The sequence below is a fragment of the Lutra lutra genome, chromosome 9, assembly GCF_902655055.1.
Source record: "Lutra lutra chromosome 9, mLutLut1.2, whole genome shotgun sequence".
NCBI classification, from domain to species: domain Eukaryota; kingdom Metazoa; phylum Chordata; class Mammalia; order Carnivora; family Mustelidae; genus Lutra; species Lutra lutra.
Window position 1 is genome coordinate 18,845,587 of NC_062286.1, and position 27,625 is coordinate 18,873,211.

Below are 27,625 nucleotides of genomic sequence, written 5' to 3' on the forward strand. Positions count from 1 at the left end.
AAATGGATGGATGGATGCATAGATGCGCGGGTGTCTCATGCCTTCCTCACCATCCTCCGCAGTTAATGACCGTAAGCCTGGCTAAGCCAGGGAGCAGCCGCGTCAGGGTCCCTTCCCCCGGGCCCCGCCCCAGTCGACCCCACCTTTCCGCGCCGCTCCGCCCCGCCGCCCCCTTCCCCGTGGCCCCTCCCCGCGCAGGTCCCGACTCCCGCCGCACCTCCTCCGGCTCTGCAGTGGCGGCGGGGAGGCGAGCCGGAGCGCCAGCGGGGCCAGGGCCGGAGCCAAGCAGGGGTCGGGGCAGCAGCGGGGACCCTCGGAGGCGGGGCCAGTGGGACTGCGATGGGCGTGGAGATCGAGACCATCTCCCCGGGAGACGGTACCGGGCGGCGGAGCCGGGGGAGGAGGAAGGGTCCCGGGGAGGAGCCGGGCGGGCGGGGGTCTGATTCAGAGGTGGCGCGGAGGGTGCTGAGTCGGGGGCGGGCATAGGATGGGGGCGGCGGGAGGAGACCCCAGATAGGATTGTTGGGGGTCTAGCAGACGATCCTCCACCATCCCCTTCCGTGCCGGCTCACCTAGGGGATCGAAGGCGGTGGCCAGGAGGCGGGGGTCTGCGGCCCGCCACCGCCCCGGGGGCTTCGCGCCGCCGCTGCCGCGGCTGCAGCCTCTCACTTATCTGCTACTGCTGATTTCCCAGGGCAGGGCTTTAGCTCTGCTTTCCCTGTCTGCTAGGTGAGCTCTGGGGACAGCTGGAAGGGATCCCTTCTGCTTGGGGCAGCCCTTTCTAACGCGCCCCCCTCCGGGCCTCCGGTCAGGCGGCCCCTGTGGGCTGGGCGGTGAGACGTAGTGGGGACCCAGCCAGTCTGGGAAGGAAGAAGCGCTCCCTCCGCCGCCTCTGCATCTTGCTTTATCCTCCCCGCCCCACTCAGCCTCTCCAGCCATCCTGTACACTCCCATGGCTTTCATTACCGTCTGCAAACCGATGGCCTCCAAACTTAAGCCTGCAGCCCAGACCTACGACCCGAGTTCAAGGTGGTCCATTTATCCAACTGCTGCTCGACCTTTGCCTGGATGTCCTATGGATACCGAATTCAGAAAGTCCAAAACAACTCATGCTCCTTGTCCTCCCCACTCCCAAGCACTCCTCTGTTATTCCCTTTTCCCTGCCCCCGGGACTGGCACCACTCACTTTACAGGCCAGACATCTCTTGCATAATTGGGTCTGGATGTGCAAGAATATAGCCATTTTTAAATTTTTAAAATGAAACTTAATCCAGTCCAGAGCCTCCATTTCTGCAGCATTTGACAGACTTCATGTGAGACATAACTGACAGCCCCCACCCTTCCTAGGAAATTAGAGCACCTCTTGGTTCTAGGCCACCCTCCTTGTTAAAAGGCAGTGGTTTCTAGAGGGTCCCGGCCCCTTACCCCATCACCGGGCAGGTACAGGTGTCTTTGTCCACGCTGGGAACCATAATGCTGGGTCCCAGGAAGCGTCACCCTGAGACCTCGTCACACCCCAGAGCCCTGCCACTGAGTTCTGCCAGAGGGCTGGAGGCCTCTTCTCCCTTCCCTGGCTCGAAGTAGCCTTTATAGTTTTCTCTGGTTATCCTCTCTCCCTGGCCAAGGACAAGGGGCATTTTCTCTTGAGGGAGATTAGATTTTTGGAGAAAGCCTGAAAGAGCTTTGGCCTTCTGCTTTCAGCAGTCTAAACCCCTGAGTCCAGCAAGAAGACATAGAAGGGCTGAGCTGTTGTACTGTTAGCACTGGGGACACCGCATCTTGGTTGAGCCCCACAGCAAGTCTGACAGGACTCGTCCTTCTGCTGAACATCTCTAGGCTCCATCCCATTAGTCCCTGCCCTGGTTCCAGCCACCATCATCTCTCACCTGGATTTCTGCACATCTTCTAAACAAGTCACCCCACCTCCAGTCTTGCCTCTTTGCCTTCCATTGGGTCTCCCTAACTCACCACCTATTTTCCACACCATAGCCTGAGGACCCTTTAAAATGTATGTGTGACCTTTCCCGTCCCATTCCACTGACCCCCACCCCCCCCCTGCCTTGTGTTTTAATGAGCCTTCCCTTTCCTTCTCCAGACAAATGGTGATCTAGCCTAGTCTTACCTTCCACAGTCAATCCTCCTCTCTCACTACAGCCCCTACCCCCACTACCACCTTTTTCTCCAACTTCAGCAAGCTCCTGCAAAGTGGTTAAACACACCAGTCATTCTGCAGATATTTATTGAACACGTACTCTGTGCTAGGCCCTGGGGTTACAGCAGTGAGCCAGACAGGGCTCTCACTAGTGCTCGACTGGCCCTTTGAATGTGTTGTTTGCTCTTCCCAGATTATCTCCCTTTATTTCCTCTGGCAAACTATTAATCCTTTAAGACCCAGTTTAACCCTTATCTCCTTTCTGATGCTTTCCCTGACTCCCGTAGAGTCCTCAACGGTGTTGACTCAGTTGTTAGCCACCCTAAGCTTTGCCATCCAGGCCTGTGGCTTTAAATTCCGCCCAGATTTATACCTCCAGTGCAGACTCTCCATCTGCCTACTTGCAGTATAAACTCAGATGTCTAATAGGCATTTCAAGATTGCCAACTGCTCAAATCTGCTCCTCCCCAGTCATCCCCACCTGGAATTAGTTCACGGTCCATCCAGTAGCCCAAACTGAAAACCCAAGCATTGTACTCAATTTCTCCCTCTCCCTCCTCCTGGACCCCATCCCCACTCCGTTAATGTACCCTGTCAGCCTCGTTTCCCACATATATCTATTTTGCTCTATTCTCTGCTGCCACCACATTAATTCAAGCCATAATTGATTTCCTGTCTGGATTATTGCAAGAGGCGCCTAATCGTCCATCCTACACGCAGCAGCCAGAGTGATCTTATAAAATCTTAATTCAGATTATGTCATTCTCTTGCTTAAAATCCTCCAGTGGCTTCTTATTGCACTTGGAGTTAAATCCAGCTCCACGATGCCCACCCCCCCAAACTGTGATCCGGCTCTTTCCCACTTGTCTCCCTCTCCCTCTCTTCTTTCCAGTCACAGGGCCTTCGGTTCTCTTCTGCAAATGCTCCAATCCTTTTCTGTCTCAAAGCTGATGTGCATGCAGCTCCCTCTTCCTGCAGTGCTTTTCCCAGCATCTTACTCATCCTTCAGGATTCAGCCCAAATGTCACCTTTTCTGAGAGGCCATCCTGGACCCCCTTTTCTAAAATGGCCTGTCCGTCGCGTCTTTCTTTAACTTGTCATTGTGTTTCTTTCCTTTAGAGAATTATCATGATTTATAATCGTCTTGTTTATTTGAGTACTGTTTGTTTCTCTCCACTGGAATGTGAACTCCAGAGGAGTAGGGATCTTGTCTGTATGGTTTCCTGCCAGGTCCCTGAAATCAGGCCCAGGCTTCGCATGTAGTAGGTATTCTGTAAATATGTGTGAATGATTATGCTTCTTAATCCTTGATTACAGCCATCATCCTGCATTATAATCTATTATTTATTTATGTGTCTGTTTCCCTGACTTCACCATGAGTTCATAGATGGCTCTGTGTTTCTGGAATCTGGTCCAGGCACATAGGAGGCTGTCAGTCAATGTCTGGGAAATGAATGAAGGAAAGTAAAAGGAGAAGTTGAAGAAAGGAAAATAACAAGGAGAGAGTGGAGTGGAGGAAAGCAAGGGAATAAAGTTCAAATCAAATAAAGAGAGGTGAAGGGACCAGCCTGGCTCATACAAGGCACAGAGCCAGAAGTAGAGCCATCGACATCTCCATGGTGTGGAGGGAAATGTGGGCCAGACCTCCGGGTCACATGCACACCTGAACATCCCAGGGAACTTTTTCCAATACCTTATTCATTCACGTCTCTTTGCAGGAAGGACGTTCCCCAAGAAGGGACAGACGTGTGTGGTGCACTACACAGGTAGGCTCCCTTCACTTCTTGAGCCAATCCTGTGCATACAGGAAAGGGGGCTTGCAAGGATACCCCTTCCCCACTTGTCTCAGCAGGAGCTGCGTGTGGAACCAGCCTCTAGCTGAGCCGAGCACCTCCATTCTCTTCCCTCTGTGGTGGGCAGCGTGGAGCCTGGCCCTCCTGGTCCTCTCTGATATGTAGAAGTCCCTTTTTAAAGCCCCGAGAGCCCTGATCTTCCCTGCAGACTCGTCTCTCCTCCTACAATGTTGTTAGAGAAGAGGAGGTTGACTTCCTCAGCATTTCCTTTCTTTTTTCAAAAATAGACTATTCGACTCGCTTACTGTTATTGAGTACCTACTGTGTGCGACATGCTGTGCTAGGCACTGGGGACACACAGATGAAAAGGGAGGATTCCTTTCTTCTTTGGGGAGTTTGGAGAGTGGGACAGCCTGGTGATCCAGAGGCTCTCAGGCAGTGTTGGGGGGGGTGACAGGAGCGCCTGTCTCAAGGTGCCGTGGGAATGAGAGAAGGGCCCTACATCTCTGCCGATCCCTCTTGGATGCTCTATACTGGAAGGTCAGGTGGGCTGAGGAACATTCTAGATGGAGTTCCTGAGGACTGCTGGCAGGAAGATCACGAGCAGGTATTTGTTCCCAGAGGGGTGAGTGCTCTGCCTTGTGACCTGCTTCCCAATGTGGCAAACTTGGTGACAGCCACTTAGCAGACAGCAAGGCCAGTTTAATTCCTAGGATGTATTCAGATGGGGCCATTTTTAGCAGTTCTCTGGGCCAGTGTGAAGTGCCAGGTTAAATCTAGGCAGACAGTGTGGGTATTTCTCAACAGCTGTGTTGCTGGTCGCTGACGTCAGTAGGCTAGAGCAGTGTTTTATCTCCCGGTGATGTGGCCTAATTACCATGAGTCCTCTGGGGCCTCTGACCTGTGTAATTGATTTATCTGTTCTACATGTTGTAGACAGACCAGTACTTATCAAGTTACTAAAACCACAACATCCTTTTGCAAAGACTTTTCACAGTAGATACAGAGAGCAGGTGATGTGCATTAAAGACTAACATCGGACATGCGTGCCTCTAGTTTAGGGAGGGACCGTTTCCTCAAACCTAGCAGGGGACTGTATGGGACTTTTTGGTAAACTTCTTAATTAAATATAAACACAGTAGAGAACATAAATCTGAGATGTACAGCTCAATGAAATTTTTTGAAGTGATTACACTTAAATGTAACCACCACCCAGACCAGCATCTACATTTCCAGAATGAGCTCCGGCCCAGGCAACTCCCTAATCCCTCCTCCTAGTCATCAGACCTCCTTGAAGGTAACCAGCATTCACACCTTTGTCCCCATCGATTGGCTGGCTTGTCCTCTTATTGAATATCATAGAAATGGAATCATAGAGTATGCACTCTTGTGTTTGGCTTATTTTACTCAATATTATGTCTGTAAGATTATGTTGGTTCTTTTTTTTTTTTTAAAGATTGATTTATTTATTTGAGAGAGAGAATGCACATATGAGCAGGGAGAGGGGCAGAAAGACAGGGAGAGAGTGAGAATCTCAAGTAAACTTTGCGCTGAACATGGAGCCCAGCATGGGGGCTCGATCCCATGACCCTGAGATCATGACCTGAACTGAAATCAAGAGTCAGATGCTTAACGGATTGAGTCACCCAGGTGCCCCTGATTTATTCTTTTTTATTCCCGTACAGTTCATTGTATGATGAATAAACTATAATTTATCTTTGCGACAAGTGATAAACATTTGGGTTTTTGGCTATTATGAATAGTATTGCTTTGAACAGTCCTGTAGGTGTCTTTTGATGGGCCTGTGTACACATTTCGGTTGGTATACACCCAGAAGTGGTGTTACTTGGGCATAGGGTTATATAGCAATGCTCAGCTTTAACAGATACTGCCAAATAGCTTCCCAGAGTTGTCATGCCAATTTCCACTGCCACCAGCCATGTATGAGAGTTCCAGTTCTCCTGCATCCTCGTTGACACTTGACATCATCATGTTTTTGTTTTGTTTTTGGCCCACCAATGTGGGTGTCCGGTGGTATTTCATTGTGGTTTTTGACTTGCATTGCCCTGATGACTAATGAAGTTGAATACCTTTTCATGTGCTTACTGGCCATTTGGATATACTCTTTAGTCTGCTCATGTTTTGTCCAATATAAAAATTGGGTTGGCTGTCTTTTTCTTATTGACTTATGGAAATTATTATTATTATTATTATTTAAGAGAGAGAGAGCATGGGATGGAGGAACAGCAGGAGAGGGAGAGAGAGAATCTTAAGCAGGTTTCACACCTGCACAGAGCCTGACCTGGGGCTCAATCTCACAACCTTAGATTATGACCCGAGCTGAAATCAGGAGTCAGATGCTTAACCGACTGAACCACCCAGGTGCCCCAAGAATTCTTTATATATTGTAGATACAAGTCTTTTGTTAGTTATACTGATTCAAATCACCACCCATGCCAGCACTTGTCTTTTTACTCTCTTAATGGCATTTTTATGAATAGAAGTTCTTTATTTTATTTGAAGATTTTATTTATTTATTTGTCAGAGAGAGAGAGAGAACGAGCGCACAAGCAGGGGGAGCAGGAGGCAGAGGGAGAAGCAAGCTTCCTGCTGAGCAGCGAGCCCGATGTAGGACTTGATCCCAGGACTCTGGGATCTTGACCTGAGCTGAAGGCAGCTGCTTAACCAACTGAGCCACCCAGGTGCCCCTAGAAGTTCTTAATTTTAATGAAGTCCTACATACTGATCTTTTCCTTTATAGTTAGTACTTTTGTGTTCAGTTCAGAAATCTTTGTCCCTAGGTCATGAAGATATTCTTCTGTTTGTTATCTTGTAAAAGCTTTATTATTTTATTTTTCATATTTAAGTCTCTCATTCATCTGGAATCGATTTTTATGTGTGCATAAGGTAAGGGTGAAGGTTCATTTTTTTCTCCATACTGATATGCAGTTGATCTAGCACCATTAATTATTTAAAAAAAAATCATCCTTTATCTGCTGCATTGCCATGACACCATTGTTGATTCAGGTAACCATATATATGTGCTTCTGTTTCTGGGCTGCATGGTTTCAGCTGAACTTGTAGCAGTAGATGATTATATATGGTCCGAAGTATATTAAGTCATGTGAAACCTGAAGAAGTTGGGAAATGAGAAAGCAGTTTTCAAAGGGAATGTGTGTGTAAATAGTCGTATGTGTACTTGTCCAAGTCTGCATCTGGGTGAATGTATGTAGATTCGTGGATCTAAATCTTCTCTTCGCATCTGTTTGACCATTGGGTCTTTCTTCTGAATGTGGGTGCGTAAGTGCCCATGAGCTCACACGGGTATCTCCATCTTAGCAACCTGTGTGTGTGCCTGAGTTTGTATTCGATCTCCTTAGTATCCATCTGTGTAGCCGCAGGGTTTTCTCCTTTGCCTGATTTTGTACCCAGGGTAAGAGTCCATTTTATTCTACCCAGAAAGCAGGAAAATGAGACTGCCCCTTGCATACATTTAAGTGGTAGGAATTAGAAAGTGGAGTCGTAGATGCTCACACACTAAGCCTGTCCCGAACTCCCATGTTTAACATGGCAGAACTGAGGCCATGAGAAAGGAAATGATTTACCTAACTTTACACAGGGAGTTATTGCCAGCGTGAAGTCAGAATCCCGTCTCTGAACTTACGGGCCAGATTTTTCTCTGGTCTAAAATTGTCTTTTGTTGTGATCTGCGGGGTGCAGGAAGAAATCGTGGGAGGGCATCGTTTATAGATGGGGTACCTAGGTGGCTCAGTTCGTTAAGCAATTGCCTTCGTTCGGCTCAGGTCATGATCCTGGAGTCCTGGGATCAAGTCCCACATTGGGCTCCCTGCTCAGCAGGGAGTCTGCTTCTCCCTCTGACCTTTCCCCTCTCCCGCTCTCTCTCTCTCTCAAATAAATAAAATAAAATAAATCTTTAAAAAGAAGGTCTGATCTTTGAGCCAATCACCAATATGATCTAAAAACAGAAAAACAGCTCTTGAACCTTAGTTGGCAGGAATGAGACAATATTTGTACATCAGGGATGACAAGGCAACTACACTTGGAGACAGCATTGAGCTGTTCCAGGTTCAAATAGGCCCTTTTGATGGGGTCTGGTGGCCACCCTTGACTGGGTCACTTTGCTCTGTTCATTGCCGGAAGGAATGATATGGCTTTTGGGTCAGGGGAACCTTGTGAAAAGCAGGTGGGGAGGCAGCCTGAGGCAGAAACATCCTGTAAAGCACAGAGGTATTTGAGAAAGGTGTGACCTGAATAGGACATGGGGGAAAGGCAAGGCAGGGGGAAGCAGAGAGGATTATCAGACAGGCAGTCGGGGGGTCTGGAAGTGCCTGCACCCAGTGTAGGCCTTACGATTCTGCCTCGGGGAGCTCCTGCTGGAATGGAGGAACTTAGGTGACAGGGCAAGTGGGGAGATTGGAAGAGGCACAGGTTTTTGCAGAATAGGAATTCCGTTTTAGACAGGCGGCCCCAGATCTGGGAGTTAACTCCTGGCCGCCGCCCTTCTCCATCCTCTTCTTGCTTTCACAGGAATGCTCCAAAATGGGAAGAAATTCGATTCGTCCAGAGACAGAAACAAACCTTTCAAGTTCCGAATTGGCAAACAGGAAGTCATCAAGGGTTTTGAAGAGGGTGCAGCCCAGGTAGGATGGGAATCCTCAGTAGGGGGGATTCGGGGAGTCGGGAGTCTGGGCTCAGTACGCTGCCCTTGCCCTATTACAGACCGCCGTGGCTTGGCCTCTACTGCCAGGAATGCCAGCCAGATTCTGTCCTTGGCTTTGTGCTCCCACCCCTTCCCTCTCATTGCCAGCATGACCCCTTCAAGTCACACTGGGGGCTCTCATTCCAAGCACATCCCTCCAGGCTTGCTCGGAACTAGCTTGGGAGGCCTGTGAGCTACCAGCTGTCTGGGACTGAGGCAGCAGGAGAGTTGGAGGGTGGAGAGACCCAAGTTTTTTTTTTTTGTTTTAACTTAAAAATTTCAGACTTGCAAAAATATCACAGAAATAGTTCCCATATATTGTTTACCCAGATTCCCCACGTGTGAATGTTTTACATAACCGTAGTACAGTGATCAAATTACATGAGTTTGTGATCAATGACACATTAACATTGATACAGAACTATTAACCAATCCATTCAATTTTGAGGGTTGGTTATTCAAAATTTAAAAATCGATTTATTCAGATTTCACCGCTTTATTCAAATTTCACCTGTCCTACCAGTGCCAGGTGTTGATGACTGCCATGGTGAGCCCTTGTTCATGCCCTTCTCCCTCGGTCTCTGAGGCCATTCAGTGCTCTGTTGGAGTAGGTCCCTCAGCCCTCCCCACCTCGAGGTGGCCTCTGATTGCTTCACGTCCTTAATGGACTGCTCCTGTTAACTCCTTGAGTGTATACTTGGATGTGTGCCCTTTATACAACCTCTTTACGTTCTTTTGGAAGAGGGTGAGGAACGATTATGAACAAATCGAAGTCTTGGGGCCATGCGCTAATTGAATAACCAGCAGTGGTTGTTGGATGAATGAATTTGGGACTGCTTTGGTGGAAGTGACTGCCCCACAGTGAAGTCTCTGCTGGTCTGAGGCGGAATCTAAATCCTGCGTCACTCCAGTGTGCCACTCAGAAAATTCGTCTCAGATCTTCAGTTACCTTGAGGATGGTGTGGGAAAATGCCATAGTTATCTTACTTTTTTCTTTTAAATCAAGCTGGGTCCTCTTTCTCCTCTCCCCATCTGCCCCCATCCCTGCTAGATGAGCTTGGGGCAGAGGGCGAAGCTGACCTGCACCCCTGATGTGGCGTATGGAGCCACGGGCCACCCTGGTGTCATCCCTCCCAATGCCACTCTCATCTTTGACGTGGAGCTGCTCAACTTAGAGTGAAGGCAGGAAGGAACTCGAGGTGGCTGGAGATGGCGGCTGCTCACCCTCCTAGCCTGCTCGGCCACTGGGACGGCTCCTCCTGCTCGGGGCTCTTGATCAGTGCGCTAACCTCACAGCCCCACAGCATTATCCATGCTCTGCCCAAGTTGCTCCGTATGTGTTTGTCATCGTTCACGCACATCTTTGCTTGAGGAAACTTCGGTTGCAGATCAAAGCATTTCAGGTTGTGCATTTTGCGTGATGCATGTCGTAGCCATTTCTGACCACAGAATACAGATTTCTTGTTCGCACAATCTACACTGCCTTACTTAAGCCAGACACACAAGGTGCTCAGACATGAAATGTACATGGTATACACAGAGGGACTTGAGCCAGTTACCTTTGCTGTCACTTCCTCTCTTAGAAATTCTGTTGGCTGCTGACTTACACAATGTCCTCTTTGGAAATGATATGTAAAATAAAGGCTATGTGCTTGACAAATTCCTGTCCATCCTTATTGCAGGAAGGAAGTGCTTTAAGGACTCCATAAGTCAGTTGCCCTTGGGAAAGAGTGGAAGGGAGCCTTCCAAGTAGCCAGGAATGATAAACAGCTATGATGTGAGTTTTGTACATGCTTGGCCTTGTTCTATATATTTTTAAATGAAATTGCCACCAACCCTCTAAGCAGCCCGACAAGGTAGGTATTAACTTGCCACTCACCTCACAGGCTCAGAATTCTTCTCTAATTGAAGGGATATATTATGTTCAAACCCCATAGCCAAGCAATGTGGCATTAAGATCCGAACACCCTCCGTGACCTTGCAATATGTTTGGACTTAGAGGGACAAGCTCCCCTCACCCAGAGGGAAAAGACCACCATGCCTGAACGAATGAAGGTGTGTTAGGTCTTGGAGCCATGTGTTAACTCACACTGAGAAGTTACTTTTGAAAAGAATGTGTGGTTCTGAGCTTGTTTTTGCATTTATTTACTTTTGCCCTTACACTGGGGTATTATGATTCTGAACTTGTTTCCATATGTACTGCTTATTTTCATCTATATTTACTGTTAACTTATGGGTATTCCCAGTTGGGTTTTATAACCAGCCCACTTACTGGTGTGGTAATGTGGAGCCTGGGGCAATGTGGCTAAGAATTTTTTTCTTTTGACATAGCTGAGAAAAGTTCTTAGCCATAGTCAGGGTTATTCTGTCAGTGAGGACTTGGAATTAAGATTGAGAGGCTGGTTGGTCAGTACTTACTTTCCCGCATAGATTCACTGATACGTGTCACATAATGTCATATATGAGATGCGGGTCCATGTCATCTTGGCGGCTTCATCTACCCCTTTTGTCTCCAGGAAGCCCTGGCTGTATTCCTCTGCTGAGGATCGAGGAGTTAGGAGGCCGTGTTTTAAGATGGAGGAAAAGAAATGAGAAAGGGGGTGCTTTGCTTTTAATTACCTGATCCCTGGTCTCACTTCTGTTGTGGGAGCAGACCAGCCAGAGGGTGCTGCACTCATTCCCTTCTGGTTTTTTCCTTCCTTCAGAATGTCTTAGTCCCCAGCTTTTCTCAATGACACAGATGTCTGAAAATTTCTTAGGACTTTGCCTGTATAAGAGACGTACTCTTGTTTTCTGCTGTGACATCAATAGGATAAAATTAAAAATGGCATCAAAGACCATTTCGGGTGTCCACCGTGGAGCTGAAGAAAGATCTCAGTGTAGAGTATTCAGAGGCTAGGTGGTCATGGGAGACACCCGCAAAGAAAACCAAAACACACCAATGCAAACAACTACTGGCTAGCACCTGGAAAGAATATGCTAGGCCTTGCAGGCCCTGCGTCCCTGGTGCTCTTCAAAGATGATGCAGAAAATTATGAGACCGTATGCTAACAACTTTGGACACGGTCCTGTGAGAGCCATTTAGTTGTTAAGCAGGGAAGTGGTAATGAGATCTATGTCTTACTAGTCATTTTCAAATTTCCAGTCTATTCATACAAAATCTTTCTTAGAAACTCAAAATTTAACCTAGGTGGATATAAAGCAGCTCTGGCACACATCTATACGCATACATGTGCATGAACACAACACCATCATCCCTTGTACTCTTAAAAGCAGTCTCAGAAATAGCCTGAGATGCCTGGTGTAGAAGATTGATGAAAAGTCCATCCTCAGCATCTTAGCACACACAGGCTTGGTGCAGAGTCGGTGCTCAATATTTATCTACAGAATTCCAGTTCTTTTAAGTGGGACAGGCCACAAAACTGCCAAACTGGAATTTTTAAAGATTTTAAGTAATTTCTACACCCAACGTGGGGCTTGAACTTACGACCCTGAGATCAAGTCACATGCTCTACTGACTGAGCCAGCCAGTTGCCTCACAATTGGAATTTTTAATTTTTAAAATTCTTTTAAAGGTTTATTTATTTGAGAGATAGAACTGGGGGGAGGGGCAGAGGGAGAGAAACTTAAGCAGACTCCACACTGAGCATGGAGCCCAGCATGGGGCTCAGTCTCACGACACTGAAATCTTGACCTGAGTTGAAGCCAAGAGTCGGACACTCAGCTGACTGTGCCACCCAGGCGCCCTAGACAACTGGAATTTTAAAAACTCTTAGCCTTAGGTCATGAAATTCAGCTAACAGATGTACTAATCCAAAGGACAGGACTGGCTGTAATTGTCAACAGAAGCAATTTCCCCTTGTTATTAAGTTAAAAAAACTGCACTAGGGCAAGCCAGTCTGCCACTTAGACAAAGCACACTCGAAGTCTGTTTTCCCCTCACAAAAAGTCTTTTAGAAAATTATTTTACACTGGTAAATACCTAGAGGCACACCATGCATTTTACACAAATTAATAAGGAATTCATAAAAGCATTCAGAAGGAAATTAAAGCTATGGCTCCTTTGTCATCTCCCTGCCCTTCTTAGAAATGCTTCTTTCTAGCCTTTTACAGCGCTTTCAGAAAGCACTGACATAATTAATAGGAATAATCTCTTCATTTTCAATAGTAGGCTTTGAGAAGACAGTACCAGAACTATAAAAGAGCGTATTAGCTTAAAGTAAGCACAGATAGCAAAGCTAAATGCATTTAAAAGTAGAAGAGATGCTTTTTGTCCATTTAAATGATTCAGTGCTTATACCCTTCAAATTGATTTTGGGCTATAGTTATATACAAAACAATTGGTTCATGTTTTTCCATTTGGCCCATGTCTAAACTATAAAAAGAAAATTACAGCTATCTCCTCCAAGCTGCCAAGCTATGATGAATGTGGTAATAAACATACTATTTCCATGCCATGGGAGCGTATGGTTATAAGAATAAGCATTAAATTTTATATATAAGAAAAGCATTATATTCTATTTATGGCAAAGATATACTATGACCTAAGGTCCAAGATATTCAGACACTTATTAACTAAAGGAAAAGACTGCATAACACAATCTTAGACATGTAACAACCAACAACACTACCCAAGAAACATGCTCTCAAATTTCTAAGTGTGCGGTCATCTGAAGGGCCACTTCTAAAACTGACTTCTAAGGATGGCATACTGACATGGACAAAGTGTTTTGTTCACTATAAGGCAAGTATTATTCAAATGTACTGGTATGGTTAATACTGGTGGATGTTACAGCAACTTTTAAAGTAAAAGTAAACCGTTTTATTCATTCAACCAACACAATGAGCTTTGGTTTCCTTATCTGCAAAATGGAGATAGCTACCTTCACTGAGTTGTTAACATTCAATAAATGACAACACTCTAAAATCTTCCCTTGAGGCTAAGCATTGGATTGAACATCAGAGGCATTAAGAATACAAAAAGCTCCCTGCTCTTAAGAAGCTTGGTCTCTGTGACCACCTACCACCAAACAATTCTTGATACAGTTCAACTGCTGATTTGTTTTCTGGTATCAAATAAAAACGGAAAGTTTAAGAGAAAACACTGACATGTTTTACAAAAAGTTTCCAAGTTTATTCATATAACATTCTAACATGTATCAAAGTTTCAAGCAGGTCCTTTTGAATCTCGAATAAGAAATTACAACATTCAGCATTACTTAAAAATAAGAAAAGGGTGATGTGGTCACTTATGGGTTTTAGTCTAAAATGAAAATGCAGAAAATGTTTATTTTGGTGGATCTGTGTTGATGCCGTATTTCTCCTTGAGAAGCTTCAACTGCTCTTCCTTCTTTTTTGTGTCCATCTTCTGAAATGCCTGAAATGTGGTAAGCACCAAGGTTAACAGTTACTGATCTGTCATCAAATGAATTTCACCAGTAGCACTAGCGAACCAAGAACTCACAGTATACTCTTCCCCTCACGGTACACTACTTCTTAACATGGACTCCCCACAAAATGAGGACTGTGGCCTGATACTTACCCTGTTGGCATTATAGTACAAAACCACCAGGTATCTGTTACAAACATTGAATCCTGAAAGGTGATCACATGCATTCTTGGCATCAAAGATGTCTTCATAGACCACATAAGCTGTTCCTCTAGTTTCGGGTGTGTTCCCCCTGCAGAGTGAAATCAGACTTAATTAAAATACACATTTACTGGAGTTAGGAAAGACGTTGGGTTTGAGGTTGGGTGTTTAGGAGAATAACTACCATGACTTCCAGGGCTTGCCGAAATCTCAGATGGGAGGCCTTCTGGCCAAGCACCTGCGATTTCATATTGCTGGAACATTCCCTAGGGGTTGCAGCTTTCTAGAAGTTTGCTGTGGCCAAATCAAGAAAGAAGGATACGGGGAAGCCTGGGTGGCTCAGTTGGTTAAGCAGCTGCCTTCGGCTCAGGTCATGATCCCAGCGTCCTGGGATCGAGTCCCACATCGGGCTCCTTGCTCATCAGGGAGCCTGCTTCTCCCTCTGCCTCTGCCTGCCATTCTGTCTGCCTGTGCTCGCTCTCTCTCCCTCTCTCTCTCTGACAAATAAATAAATAAAATCTTAAAAAAAAAAAAAAGAAAGAAGGATACGCAGATTTCTACAGAAATTATGATTCCGTGAGAGATTTTGAGGAGATGAAAAAGGCTGGTATCTTTCAGAGTGGAAAGTGATTTTGGAATGTTAAGAATTTCTCTGGGTTGAGTTCCATGGAAATTTATCACTGACCTGTGTTCCTGAACTGTGAAACATGATTGCTGAGCTATGGAATAGTTTCTGTATAAATAAGTAACAAATACTGTGGAAAAAAATACATTTACCTGAGCACTGATGGTTGAAGAACTGTCTTTTAAACCACTAACCACTGAAGATTAGAGACAATAAAAGTATTTTGAGATCAACCTGAACACTGTTAGATTATGGACACGTATGCTGGATAAGCCTATTTCTTGAATTAAGGTAATTTTTGTTTTCTTTTTTAAGTAAAACAGCTACAAGTTAAACTTGCTGTGTCAAAACTACTCCTATAGCTACCAAAGCACTAGCAGCAAAGAACTAGCTTGAAACTTTGGCCCAGTCTTTATGTTTACTGTCCTAGTCTTTCCTACTTCTCACACTAAGAACTAATTCTTTTTTTTTTTTAAAGATTTTATTGATTTGAGAGAGAGAGAGAGAGAGAGAGAAAGAGCATATGTGCATAAGGCATGCACAGAGGCAGAGGGAGGGAGAAGCAGACTCCCCGCTGAGCAGGAAGCCCTACTGGGCCCCGATCCCAGGACCTGGAGACCATGACCTGAGCCGAAGGAGATGCTTAACTGACTGAGCCACCCAATCGCCCTCAATTCTCAGTCTTAAGTTGGGAAGTACAGCATTTCGTAGGAGTGATGGTTATTAATCAGCAATAATTAGAATGAGGTTTTTCGTATTGCACATTTATGCAACAGAACCAATACTTAAAATTATTTACTACACTATTACCTGGTAACTAGTCCCTTGTTTCTAAAAATTTTAATTTTCTCCCTCACTCCACTCTAATTTCTTTTTTTTTTTTTTTTAAGATTTTATTTATTTATTTGACAGACAGATCTCAAGTAGGCAGAGAGGAGGCAGAGAGAGGGGAAGGGAAGCAGGCTCCCTGCTGAGCAGAAAGCCTGTTGGGGGGCTCGATCCCAGGACCCTGAGATCATGACCTGAGCCGAAGGCAGAGGCTTAACCCACTGAGCCACCCAGGTGCCCCTAATTTCAAGATTTTATTTCATTCTATTTTTAAAAAAATATTTATTTGACACAGAGAGAGCACTAGCAGGGGGAGCTGTTGGCAGAGGAAGAGAGAGAAGGAGGCTTCCTGCTGAGCAAGGAGCCTGAACTGGGGCTTGATCCCAGGACTCTGGGATCATGACGCAAGCAGAAGGCAGACACTCACCTGAATAAGACACCCAGGTGTCCCTAAAATCTTATTTTTAAGCAATATCTACACCCAATGTGGGGCTAGATCTCACAACCCCAAGATCAAGAGTCATGTTCTCGGGGCATCTGGGTGGCTCAGTGGGTTAAGCTTCTGCCTTCAGCTCAGGTCATGGTCTCGGTCCTGGGATCGAGCCCCGCAACAGGCTCTCTGCTCAGCAGGGAGCCTGCTTCCCCTCTCTCTGCCTGCCTCTCTGCCTACTTGTGATCTCTGTCAAATAAATAAAATCTTTAAGGAAAAAAAAAATAGGGCCAGGTGCCCCTCCCTATCCCTAATTTTAGTTTCAATTGTTAAAGACAACACAGTCACCATCAATGTAGGAAACAAATGTTTCTGAGCAGTATTTTACTTAGGTTTATCAAATCCATAAAAATAAAACCTATCTGTCTGTAGAAAGGGTGGTGGTGGAAGCCCCTACCAAAAAGATGGTAAAATTATAGAGGATATGTAGGAAAACAGCCAACCATTATGCTTTATGGCCAGGAAAGGACATAAAGAGTTAATGCGGTTTCTTCCACTTAGAAGATTCACTGCTTTTCTAAAATATGGTACAGGGGTGTCTGGGTGGCTCAGTCGGTTAAGTGTCTGCCTTCAGCTCAGGTCATGATCCCAGGGTCTTAGGATCGAGCCCTGTGTCGGGTTCCCTGCTCAGCGGAAGTGTGCTTCTCCTTCTCCCTCTGCCTCTCCTCCTGGCTGGTGCTCTCTCACTCTCCCTCAACTAAATAAATAAAATCTTTAAAAAAAAAAAAAAATAATAATGTGGTATGGTCAGCTCCCAACTTTTCATACACTCATTTTTAATAATATATGCACTCTCATGCATTACACAGCCCCGTCTGGCTCAGGAGAAGGGCTGAGCTTTGGCAAACACGGGTGGGAGGGAGTGTGCTTTTGGGCGGGGTCATCTGCCCACCAGGGTAGAAGGTGGCTAGAAGTGGAAGGTGAACCTTGCTTGTGGATATGGAGCTGCTTCTGGTATAGGTTTTCCTTGCCACCTCCTCTCTTCACCTCACCAGCTTCCTTCGCAGGGAGGGAGGGAAGTGTGAAGAGCAACAAACTGCAGCAGCAGATGGCCATGTGCTTGTCAGTGGGGGCAGTGGGCACAGGTCCCACTCAGCTTATGCTCCCAGTGTGATAAAGATGGACCCCTCCATCTGTGTTCTAGCCACCCAGTGCCAACTGTGGAATAAGGCTTAAGACTGGGGGCTGCCTCTCCATCTGCCATGGTCCCCGCACAGGGTCAAGCAAAGGTAGGAGGCCAGGGAAAGGGGAGGTACCTGTTAAAATTTGATCCAGTATAAGACCACAGCTCTGGGCCCTCATCAGTGCTTATACCTCCTGTAAAGGGGGATGGGAGACGTACAGGGTGCTGGGTTGGTCGGAGGGGGCCAGTGTCCATGAATGCTTACAGGCTATTAGGCTAAATAGGCCCAATAAGGGATTTTATAATATTCCTTACTTTCCAGGAATAATCTAACAACTTTTGGACATTTTTTAAAGTTTGTTTATTTAAGTATTCTCTACACCCAACATGGCGCTCTAACCGCATGATCAAGAATTATGTGCTCGGGGCGCCTGGGTGGCTGAGTGGGTTAAGCCGCTGCCTTTGGCTCAGGTCATGATCTCAGGGTCCTGGGATCGAGCCCCGCATTGGGCTCTCTGCTCAGCAGGGAGCCTGCTTCCTCCTCTCTCTCTACCTGCCTCTCTTCCTGCTTGTGATCTCTCTGTCAAATAAATAAAATCTTTAAAAAAAAAAAAAAAAAAAAAAAGGAATTATGTGCTCTCCCTACTGAGCCAGCTAGACACCCCAACTATTACGACTTTTGACTTTTAGTTTTCAAGAATTCATCAGCTTGAAAAGAAATTTTTATAATTCAAAAAAAAAAAAAAAAAAAAGGAATGCATTAGCTATGGAAGTTGGGGATTACCCAAAGGGAAAAAAAACACTGCCTCAAAGATTTTACCAGGGGTGCCTGGGTGGCTCAGTCATTAAACACTTGCCTTTGGCTCAGGTCATGATCCCAGGGTCCTGAGATCGAGCCCTGAATCGGGCTCCCTGCTCAGTGGGGAGCCTGCTTCTCCCTTAGCCTCTCCCCCTGCCTTGTATTCCTTCTCTTGCTGTCTCTCTGTCAAATAAATAAATAAAGTCTTAAAAAAAATTTGGGAGGGGGGTCAAAAAGTCTATCTATTTCTCCTTTGGAATAAAAACATAAAGAACTTGGAGTGCCTGGGTGGCTCAGATGGTTAAGCATCTGCCTTCGGCTTAGGTCACGATCCTAGAATCCTGGGATCAAGCCCCGCCTTGGGCTCCCTGCTCAGTGCTTCTCCCTCTCCCTCTGCCATTCCCTCCACTTGTACTCTCTGGCTCTATCTCTCTGTCAAACAAATAAAATCTTAAAAAAACACGAAACATAAAGAACTTAATATTTTAGTTCTTGTTAACTGTCCAAGAAAGGTCTTATATTTCATTTTCTCTCACAGCACCATGCACACAAGTGCTAAGAGGTATTTGAAAAGTGGAGATCTACTCTCTCCCACCAATTCTCTAACACCCTTTCTCCTGGAAGCTTAAGAAAAAAATTATCTCCTCCTCTTACATCTTCTGAGGAACTAGAACAGGGATGGGTACTAACCCCATTTTAAAGATTCTCATCTCAGTGTCCTAGCTGCTGATTATCAACCTAGTATCTTAACCTTATTGTAACTTCAATTTCTAAAAAGTATGTAGTTGGTACCTGCTGCGTGGCAGGCACTGCGCCAACATTATTTTCTCGATTGGTGGTAAACCCCAGAGTAGGAATGAGAACACCTCATCATGTGCATCAACCTCTCTGGGCCTCCGCTGCTTCATGGGTCAAACAGCCATATCAGGAACTGTCACCTGCCCTACACTGTACGCGTTTTAGTAATCAGGAGGTAAAAGGTATGAACGGGCTTTAAAAAGTTCAAAGCATCAAGTGTCTGCTACATGCCAGGAAGGGCAACGCTTCCTCCCAGTTTGCCCAAGACTGTCCGGGTTTTAGCCCTCAGTCAGGCCCCAGAAAACCCCTTGGTCCTTGGGCCAACTGGGAAGGTGGGTCGCCCTAGTTCTAGGTTCCAGATATATGATGAAGCATGATCACAGCTAGGGAACAACAACAACAACAAAATCTGTTTTCAATCTATAATTCAGACCCAAATTCCTGCTTTTATGAATTTATTCAACAAATATATATTGTGTTCTTTCTGTATGACAGGCACTGGAAATAGAATAGTGAAAAAGACAAGCATCCTCCCTCTCTCTTCAAGGAACTTTATCCAAGTGGGAGAAAGATAGATAAAGACAGATGAGAAATATTATAAAGGAAGTAGATAGCTGTGACAGAGATTACTGGGAGGACAAGGATCACTTAACGCTAGGGTGGTCAGGATAAACCTCTTTGAAAAGGTGACACTGTAGTGGAGACCTGAAGAATGAGAAGGCAAATGGGAGATGAGCTGGGTGAAAACCGTTCCAAATGGAGGGACCAGAGTACAAAGGCCCTGAGCTACTCCGCACCCTTCTAAAGATGCCACTGCTTGGGGCGCCTGGGTGGCTCAGTGGGTTAAGCCGCTGCCTTCGGCTCAGGTCGTGATCTCGGGGTCCTGGGATCGAGTCCCGCATCGGGCTCTCTGCTCAGCGGGGAGCCTGCTTCTCTCTCTCTCTCTGCCTGCCTCTCTGTCTACTGTGATCTCTCTCTGTCAAATAAATTAAAAAAAAAAAAAAAAAAAAAAAAGATGCCACTGCTTGATCATCCACCTTGGTTTTCGGAAACACTAACTTCCTGATGTAAGCATCTCTTAATTGCGTACTATCAGTAAATTTTATAACACTTTCAGAAGTCAATCACAACCATGTTCTGTATTATTCATTTACTTATATTTATATACATGGGGTGTTTAACGTGTATCAGGCATAACAGCTATCAACCCCAAATGAAAAGAATATATGATACCTGTCCTGGAGGAGCTCACAGGCTGGCAGGAGAGTCAAGTACAAAGACAATAGCAAAATCATGTGTTATAAGATGTTCACAGAAGGCGCTATGGGAGAATAGAGAGGGGTGGCTAATGCACACTGGGAAGAAAAGACTCCATGACAAGGTGCTTTCACAGACATGACCTACTTTGATCCTTATTAAAATTCTTTTAAGGGGGCGCCTGGGTGGCTCAGTGGGTTAAGCCGCTGCCTTCGGCTCAGGTCATGATCTCAGGGTCCTGGGATCGAGTCCCGCATCGGGCTCTCTGCTCAGCAGGGAGCCTGCTTCCCTCTCTCTCTCTGCCTGCCTCTCTGCCTACTTGTGATCTCTGTCTGTCAAATAAATAAATAAAAAATCTTTAAAAAAAAATAAATAAATAAAATTCTTTTAGGGTGAGCCTGGGTGGCTCAGTCGTTAAGTGTCTGCCTTTGGCTCAGGTCATGATCCCAGTGTCCTGGGATCGAGCCCCAAGTCGGGTTCCCTGCTCAGCAGGAAGCCTGATTCTCCCTTTCCCTCTCCCCCTGCTTGTGTTCCCTCTCTTGCTGTCTGTCAAATAAATAAATAAAATCTTAAAAAACAAAAACAAAAACAAAACTCTTTAGGCTAGAGTGGAGGGGGGTGGGGGGACGGGGTGGCTGGGTGATGGACACTGGGGAGGGTATGTGTTGCGATGAGCACTGTGTATTGTGTAAGACTGATGAATCACAGACCTGTACCCTTGAAACAAATAATACATTATATGTTAATAATAATAAAAAATTCTTTTAAGACAGTAAGTTAGGAAGATTGTGTTTCGTAAGTAACTGAAGCTCAGAGGGATTGAATATTTTGCCCAGTTGTGCATGACTAGCCAATGTCCAACTAGTATTTGAACTCAGGTGTTAAAACCAATTCAGTAAATTTAACATGCTGCCTCCATGTTAAAAAGCTGAAAGGCAGTCTATCTACATTAGCTTACATGTGAGAGAGCAGAAAACCAAAAAGCTGGACAACTTGTCTGAGGTTGCAGGGCCTGAAGCAGAATCTTATCTCCTGATCTCCAAGTCAGGGGACCTTCTCTATACCGTTCTTGTACATTTAGAACAGGGTTTCTTAACCTAGGATTCATGTATCCACTGAAATCATATGCAAAATGTTTCATGTATTGTTCTTTGAAAAGGGTCCAAAGCTCTTATCAAATACTCAAAGGACTAAGACTTCCTGAAGAGGATGGCTGGTCTGTTAACACCTCATTTCCATCCCCATGTGAGTACCAATGATGATGTATTGCTAGCATTTGGTTGACTTTCTGGAAGGAAAGTAATGATTTAAAAGGAGTGTCCTCGCGCGCCTAGGTGGCTCAGTGGATTAAGCCGCTGCCTTCGGCTCAGGTCATGATCTCAGGGTCCTGGGATCGAGTCCCGCATCGGGCTCTCTGCTCAGCAGGGAGCCTGCTTCCCTCTCTCTCTCTCTGCCTGCCTCTCCATCTACTTGTGATCTCTGTCAAATAAATAAATAAAATTAAAAAAAAAATAAAAATAAAAGGAGTGTCCTCAAGATCTTACAGAGATCTAAAAACCAAGAAGCAGCTCTCAGTTCACAAAACAAAATGTATTAAGAAAGAGATATTCAAGGGCATCTGTGTGGCTCAGTTGGTAAAGCATCTGCCTTTGGCTCAGGTCATGATCCCAGGGCCCTGGAATAGAGTCCCGCATTGGGTTTCTTGCTCAGTGGGAGCAAGGAACTTCTCCTGCTCCTCCCTGCTAGTACTCTCTTGCTCTCTCTCTCTCTCATATAATAAATAAAACCTTTAAAAAAAAAAAAAAAGGAAGAGATATTCAGGGGAAGCTGGGTGGCTCAGTTGGGTAAGTGTCCAACTCCTGGTTTTGGATCAGGTCGTGATCTCAGGGTCATGAGATTGAACCCTGTGTTAGGCTCTGCACTCTGTGCAGAGTCTGCTTAAGATTCTCTCTCTCCCTCTGCTCATGCTATGAATGAATGAATGAATGAATGAATGAACGAATCTTAAAAAAGAAAAAGAAAATATAAGAGACACTCAGGGGTGCCTGGCTGGCTTAGTAGAAGCATATGACTCTTGATCTCAAGGTCATGAGTCTGAGACCCCATGTTAGGTATAGAGATTAATTTTAAAAACTAATAATAATAAACTTTAAAAAAAAGAAGAAGATGAAGAAATCCTTTCAGATGAACTCTTAGGTAAGTGGCCCATTTATACTAATTAGAGTATTACCAGCTATGGATCTGTGTAGTGTACTCAATTTAAAATTAGAAAATATGGGCGTGCCTGGGTGGCTCAGGGTGAAGCCTCCGCCTTCAGTTCAGGTCATGATCTCAGGGTCCTGGGATCGAGCCCTGCATCGGGCTCTCTGCTCAGCAGGGAGCCTACTTTCCCCCCTCTCTCTGTCTGCCTCTCTGCCTACTTGTGATCTCTCTGTCAAATAAATAAAATCTTTAAAAATAAATAAATAAAATTAGAAAATTTTATCACTAAATAGTTGTGTGAAGCTATAAAACAGATAACTATTGGGGTACCTGGGCAGCTCAGTTGGTTTAAGTGTCTGACCCTTGCTTTCAACTCAGGTCAGGATCTCAAGGTCTTGGGACTGAGCCCAATCCATGCTCAGCAGGGAGTCTGTTTAAGGATTCTCTCTCTCTCTCTCTCCCCCTTTGCCCTTCCCCTTGTTCCCATGCCCACTCATGCTCTCTCTCAAATAAATAAATCTTAAAACAAAACCCAGACAATTATCACCTCCACACAAGGTTGTAGTGTTGGTGATACAAATAAAAGCACCTATTACAACAAATGATATTTTGTAGATGTTCAATAAATATCATCTGAAAATATAAACACCAATTTTTATATTTAAATTAAAACCTGAACTTGTGTTTCAATTATTCTCCCATATACTTTTATTTATTTTACTTTATTATTTTTTTAAAGATTTTATTTACCTGTTTGACAGAGAGAGAGATCACAAGTAGGCAGAGAGGCAGGCAGAGAGAGAAGGGGAAGCAGGCTCCCCTCTGAGCAGAGAGACCAATGTGGAGCTAGATCCCAGGACCCTGGGGTCATGACCTGACCCGAAGGCAGAGGCTTAACCCACTGAGCCACCCAGGTGCCCCCCATATACTTTTAAATCTTCATTAGAAAAAAGTAATAATAATAAGTAAATCTTGGGGGCCTGGGTGGCTCAGCCATTAGATGTCTGCCTTTGGCTCAGGTCATGATGCCAGGGTCCTGGGATCGAGTCCTGCATTAGGCTCTCTGCTCAGCGGGAAGCCTGCTTCTCCCTCTCCCACTCCCCCTGCTTGTGTTCCCTCTCTCCCTGTCTCTGTCTCTGTCAAATAAATAAAATCTTTAAAAATCAATCAACTAATCAATCTTCAATAGAGAGCTGTGGTTGGGAAAAAAATAATTTTTCTCAGTTACTGGTAGAGCTCCTTACTCAGTTTATTCAGAAATTCTGGAGTCAGTAAAGGAAACAGAAGAGAAAATTAGAGTTAGTGCACATAAAAAACACAGCATCATACTGATTTTACAAGAGATAGTTATGCGATAAAGGTTCTTTCTTTTCCCACCGGTTCCCCTCAAACCATTCATTACATTTCATGCCTTCTCTAATTTCACAACTACTATTCTTGGCTCTCACTGAGCTAGATCAGGAAGGTGTCATTTTTTTCCATACAAAAAAAAAAATCTCATCTCCCAGATTTCAATCCATTTAGTCTCTAGGCTCTTGGTTAGGCCTTGCTGCCAGCTATAATTCTGAGATGATACAATCATTTTCATGAAACAACATTTCAAAAATCTCAGTAAGACTCACACTCGGATTTGACGAATAGGTCCGTATTTCCCAAATATATCATACATTTCTTCAGCTGTGATTTTGTATGGCAAATTTCTTATATATAAAATCCGATTTACTTCAGGTGGAAGTCGAATCTAAAATGAGAAATATGTACTATTATTATAATCAGGGGCAGAAGTGCTACTACCTAAAAAAAATTTCTCATAATAAATTCTCACAGTAGGGGCACCTGGGTGGCTCAGTCACTGGGCATCTGCCTTTAGCTCAGGTCATGATCCTGGGGTCCTGGGATCGAGACCCACATCAGGCTCCCTGCTCAGTGGGAAGCCTGCTTCTCCCTCTCCCATTCTCCCTGCTTGTGCTCCCTCTCTCTCTCTGTCAACTAAATGAATAAAATCTTAAAAATAAATAAATAAGTAAAAATAAATTCTCACAAAAAGCAAACAAAAACCCCACATAATAGTCAAGAATAATAATTATTTTTTAAAGATTATAATATGATATTCCTGAAAATGGCATTCTTTTCAGAAAAGCAACTGGGCACTAGTTTTAGGGAGGACTATTAGTAGGAACTAGTAAGGGCTACTATAAAACCCAGGCTTCCAGTCACTGCAGTTAAACAAGGATTTTCAACCTCATTTAAAAGTCCTCAATGCCTCAGACATATATGGGAAAGAACGAAGGGAACTGTTCTTGCTTCCAAGACAATAAAACTCCCATTGATGACTCTTATCTGGTCTTTTTAAGAACATGTTACATCAATAATATCTTCCCTCTCTTGAATTTACAGTTTTTCCTTCATCCTTGGCTTCTATCCCCTAGGTGAGCAGCTACTTATGTCCTGACAATTGTCATGCGAAAAAAAAAAGTCATTTGTATCCCTCTTCCTTTGCTCAACAAATATTTACTGAGCACCTTCTTTTGCACGTATCAGGCAAGGAAAAAGCAAGGTTTCTGCCTTCCCTGAACTTATCAGCTCCCTACTTACTACCCTATTTTGCTTTTTTCTTTTCTTTCAGTCAAGCATCTGGAAAGATCTATACTCACTTACCTCATAATCTTTACTTCACTGACACTCATCAACCTACCACAACCCAGCTTCTACCCCAGCACTGATGAAAATACTTTTACACTAAGACCTTTAAAAAGGGATAAGGGGGCGCCTGGGTGGCTCAGTGGGTTAAGCCGCTGCCTTCGGCTCAGGTCATGATCCCAGGTCCTGGGTTCGAGCCCCACATCAGGCTTTCTGCTCAACAGGGAGCCTGCTTCCTCCTCTCTCTCTGCCTGCCTCTCTGCCTACTTGTGATTTCTCTCTGTCAAATAAATAAATAAAATCTTTAAAAAGGGATAGGGAGGGGTACAGGGAGAGAATCTCAAGCAGACTCCGTGCTGAGCGTGGAGCCCACCATGGGGCCAGATCCCATAACCTTGAGATCAAGATCTCAGCCAAAACCAACAGTTGGGTGCTTAACAGACTGCACCACCCAGGCACCCTGGTATTAAGACTTTATTTTTTTCTTTTTTAAAAAGATCTTATTTATTTATTTGACAGAGAGAGCGAGATCACCAGTAGGCAGAGAAGCAAACGGGGCAGGGGGAGTGGGGGAAGCAGGCTTCTCACAGAGCAGAGAGCCCATCATGGGGATTGATCCCAGGACCCTGAGATCATGACCTGAGCTGAAGGCAGAGGCTTAACCCACTGAGCCACCCAGGCGCCCCGCATTAAGACCTTTTAACTTCAGTGTTCAATTGTCGTCACGCTTAACTTCTGAGGCTTCTGACTGTGTTGACTATTTTTGGCACTTTTATTTCCTACCACTCTGGCTCGTCTTCTCACTCTTCTTTGCCATTAAAATATGCTCTTCTACAGAGTTTTACTTTTAGACTCCTTTTTGACCCTTTGTATACTCTCCTTAATTCTACACTCTTTGATCTCTTAACCACACAGATGGTTTCCACAGTAAGTTGATGACTCTCAAATATGTATCTCCCACCCTGAGTTCACTCCTGCGTTCTTATTAACATATTCAATTACATACTGGATACTCATTTGCTCAAAAACTATTAAACTGGCAGCTTTTTAAGGTATTAAGCTAAGTGTTGTATAAGAGGAAAAAGAGGATACTTATTCCCTGTCCTCAAACTAGTAGTGGTGACAAATGGTCAACAAATAAGTACAATTAAGTTTTAGATTTAAGATTTCGGACTGAGTTCAAACAGACAATTGACACTTCCAATTATAATACACTTCTCCCATAAATCTACTTTCTCATTCTGTACGATACTGTATCACACTTTCTTTCCTCAAACCTTACCACCACCACTCCCTCTAACATCTGAGTTGCGTTGTAACCTCTTCCTTGCCTATCCTAGGAATTGATCTTGCCTCTTGCTTACTGAAGAAAGTATACATCACCAAATGGTAAGTACCTTATATTCATGTCACTAAACCCACCGATCTAAATTCATCCATATCCACCCCCTCTTTCTGTCATCCTCTACTCAAAACCTTCACTCCTGAACTTACCTCATCTTTCTCCCACATCATCAATTTCTCCCACTTTACTGGATCATTCTCAGTGACACACAAATACACCTTATATAAAGTCAACTATTATTCAACCTCTGTACCCCCTATTCACATGAAAACTTGAAGAGCTGTCTCTATTTTCTTAACTTCCAACCTCTTTTCATCCCACTACGACCAAGTTTTCATCCACTGAAATGATCATCAAGGTCACCAAAATTCTGTATCTCACCAAGTCCAATTTTCTGTCTTCATTATCCTATACCTCTCAGCCTTACAGCTGACTTACCCTCTTTTACTTGAGACAGTTTTTCTTAGGTTTCTATAATACCCCATTCTCTAACAAAAGAATGCAAACAGAAGGGCTTTTCGTTTTATTCACTGTTGTATCCCCAATACCTAGACTACTGTCAGGCACACAGTACATGTTCGGTAAATTTAACTTCTGAATTCTTCCCTCTCAATTCCGGCACATAGTAGGTGCTCAAACATATTAAAACATTAATGAAAAATCCAAAAAGCTCCGTGACTTTAGGAGAATCCCAGGCTTTGGTTGCCTGTGAGATATTAGATTACTTATTGCCGACTAGGCTGTGCTACTGACTTGGGGGCGAAAATCCTGTCGCTAGGTCGTAGGTGCTGATCAAGCAACAAATGCTGTAGGACTGACACCAGAGTAAGAAACCGAGGGAACTCTCAAAAGGGGTGGAGCCGGAACTGTGGCTCAAGGAGCATATCCGCAAGGACGGGGCCAGGATGGAACTGCCAGTATTAGGACAGTAAATTCTGGGCTACTCTGGCCTGGGGAACCGAGCAGGGACAAAACACACAGTTCCACGCCGTTAAAAAAGTCCAGGAGAGAGGTCCACCCCCCCCCACCCCGCCCCATTCTTCTGCTGAATGCCCGGAAACTCACATTCGCCCTCTTGGCCGCTTGCATCGCCATCTTGGCGGACTGATAAAGTTACTGCAACAAACGCTGGAATTCCTCCGGACACCTCCGGAGCTCGCTCTGCTGGACCACCACACAGCCTCAAACCCAGAACATCAACATCCAACCTCCGCCGGAAGCTTTACTACACGCCGGATGATCTCCCTCTTACGTCCAGACGTG

General features: G+C 44.9%; 2 protein-coding genes across 3 annotated transcripts; one reads left to right on the top strand and one right to left on the bottom strand.

Annotated features, from left to right (window-relative positions):
- Positions 1–198: 198 nt before the first annotated feature.
- Positions 199–12,109, top strand: FKBP1B (FKBP prolyl isomerase 1B). Of its 2 annotated transcripts, none has more exons than XM_047747118.1 (4): positions 199–376; positions 3,871–3,918; positions 8,494–8,606; positions 9,717–12,109. In XM_047747118.1, the coding sequence occupies exons 1-4, from the start codon at positions 340–342 to the stop codon at positions 9,843–9,845; spliced, it is 327 nt and encodes a 108-aa protein (XP_047603074.1). In that variant the 5' UTR covers positions 199–339; the 3' UTR covers positions 9,846–12,109. The 2 variants fall into 2 exon arrangements, with proteins under 2 accessions (XP_047603074.1, XP_047603076.1); XM_047747120.1 differs by having other exon boundaries at positions 9,672–9,802.
- Positions 12,110–13,775: 1,666 nt separating this feature from the next.
- Positions 13,776–27,606, bottom strand: SF3B6 (splicing factor 3b subunit 6). The gene is made up of 4 exons (XM_047744740.1): positions 27,428–27,606; positions 24,000–24,118; positions 14,208–14,346; positions 13,776–14,042 (listed from the first exon to the last, which is right to left on the bottom strand). Exons 1-4 carry the CDS (start codon positions 27,455–27,457, stop codon positions 13,953–13,955), a joined length of 378 nt encoding a protein of 125 aa, XP_047600696.1. The 5' UTR covers positions 27,458–27,606; the 3' UTR covers positions 13,776–13,952.
- Between the last annotated feature and the right edge of the window lie 19 nt (positions 27,607–27,625).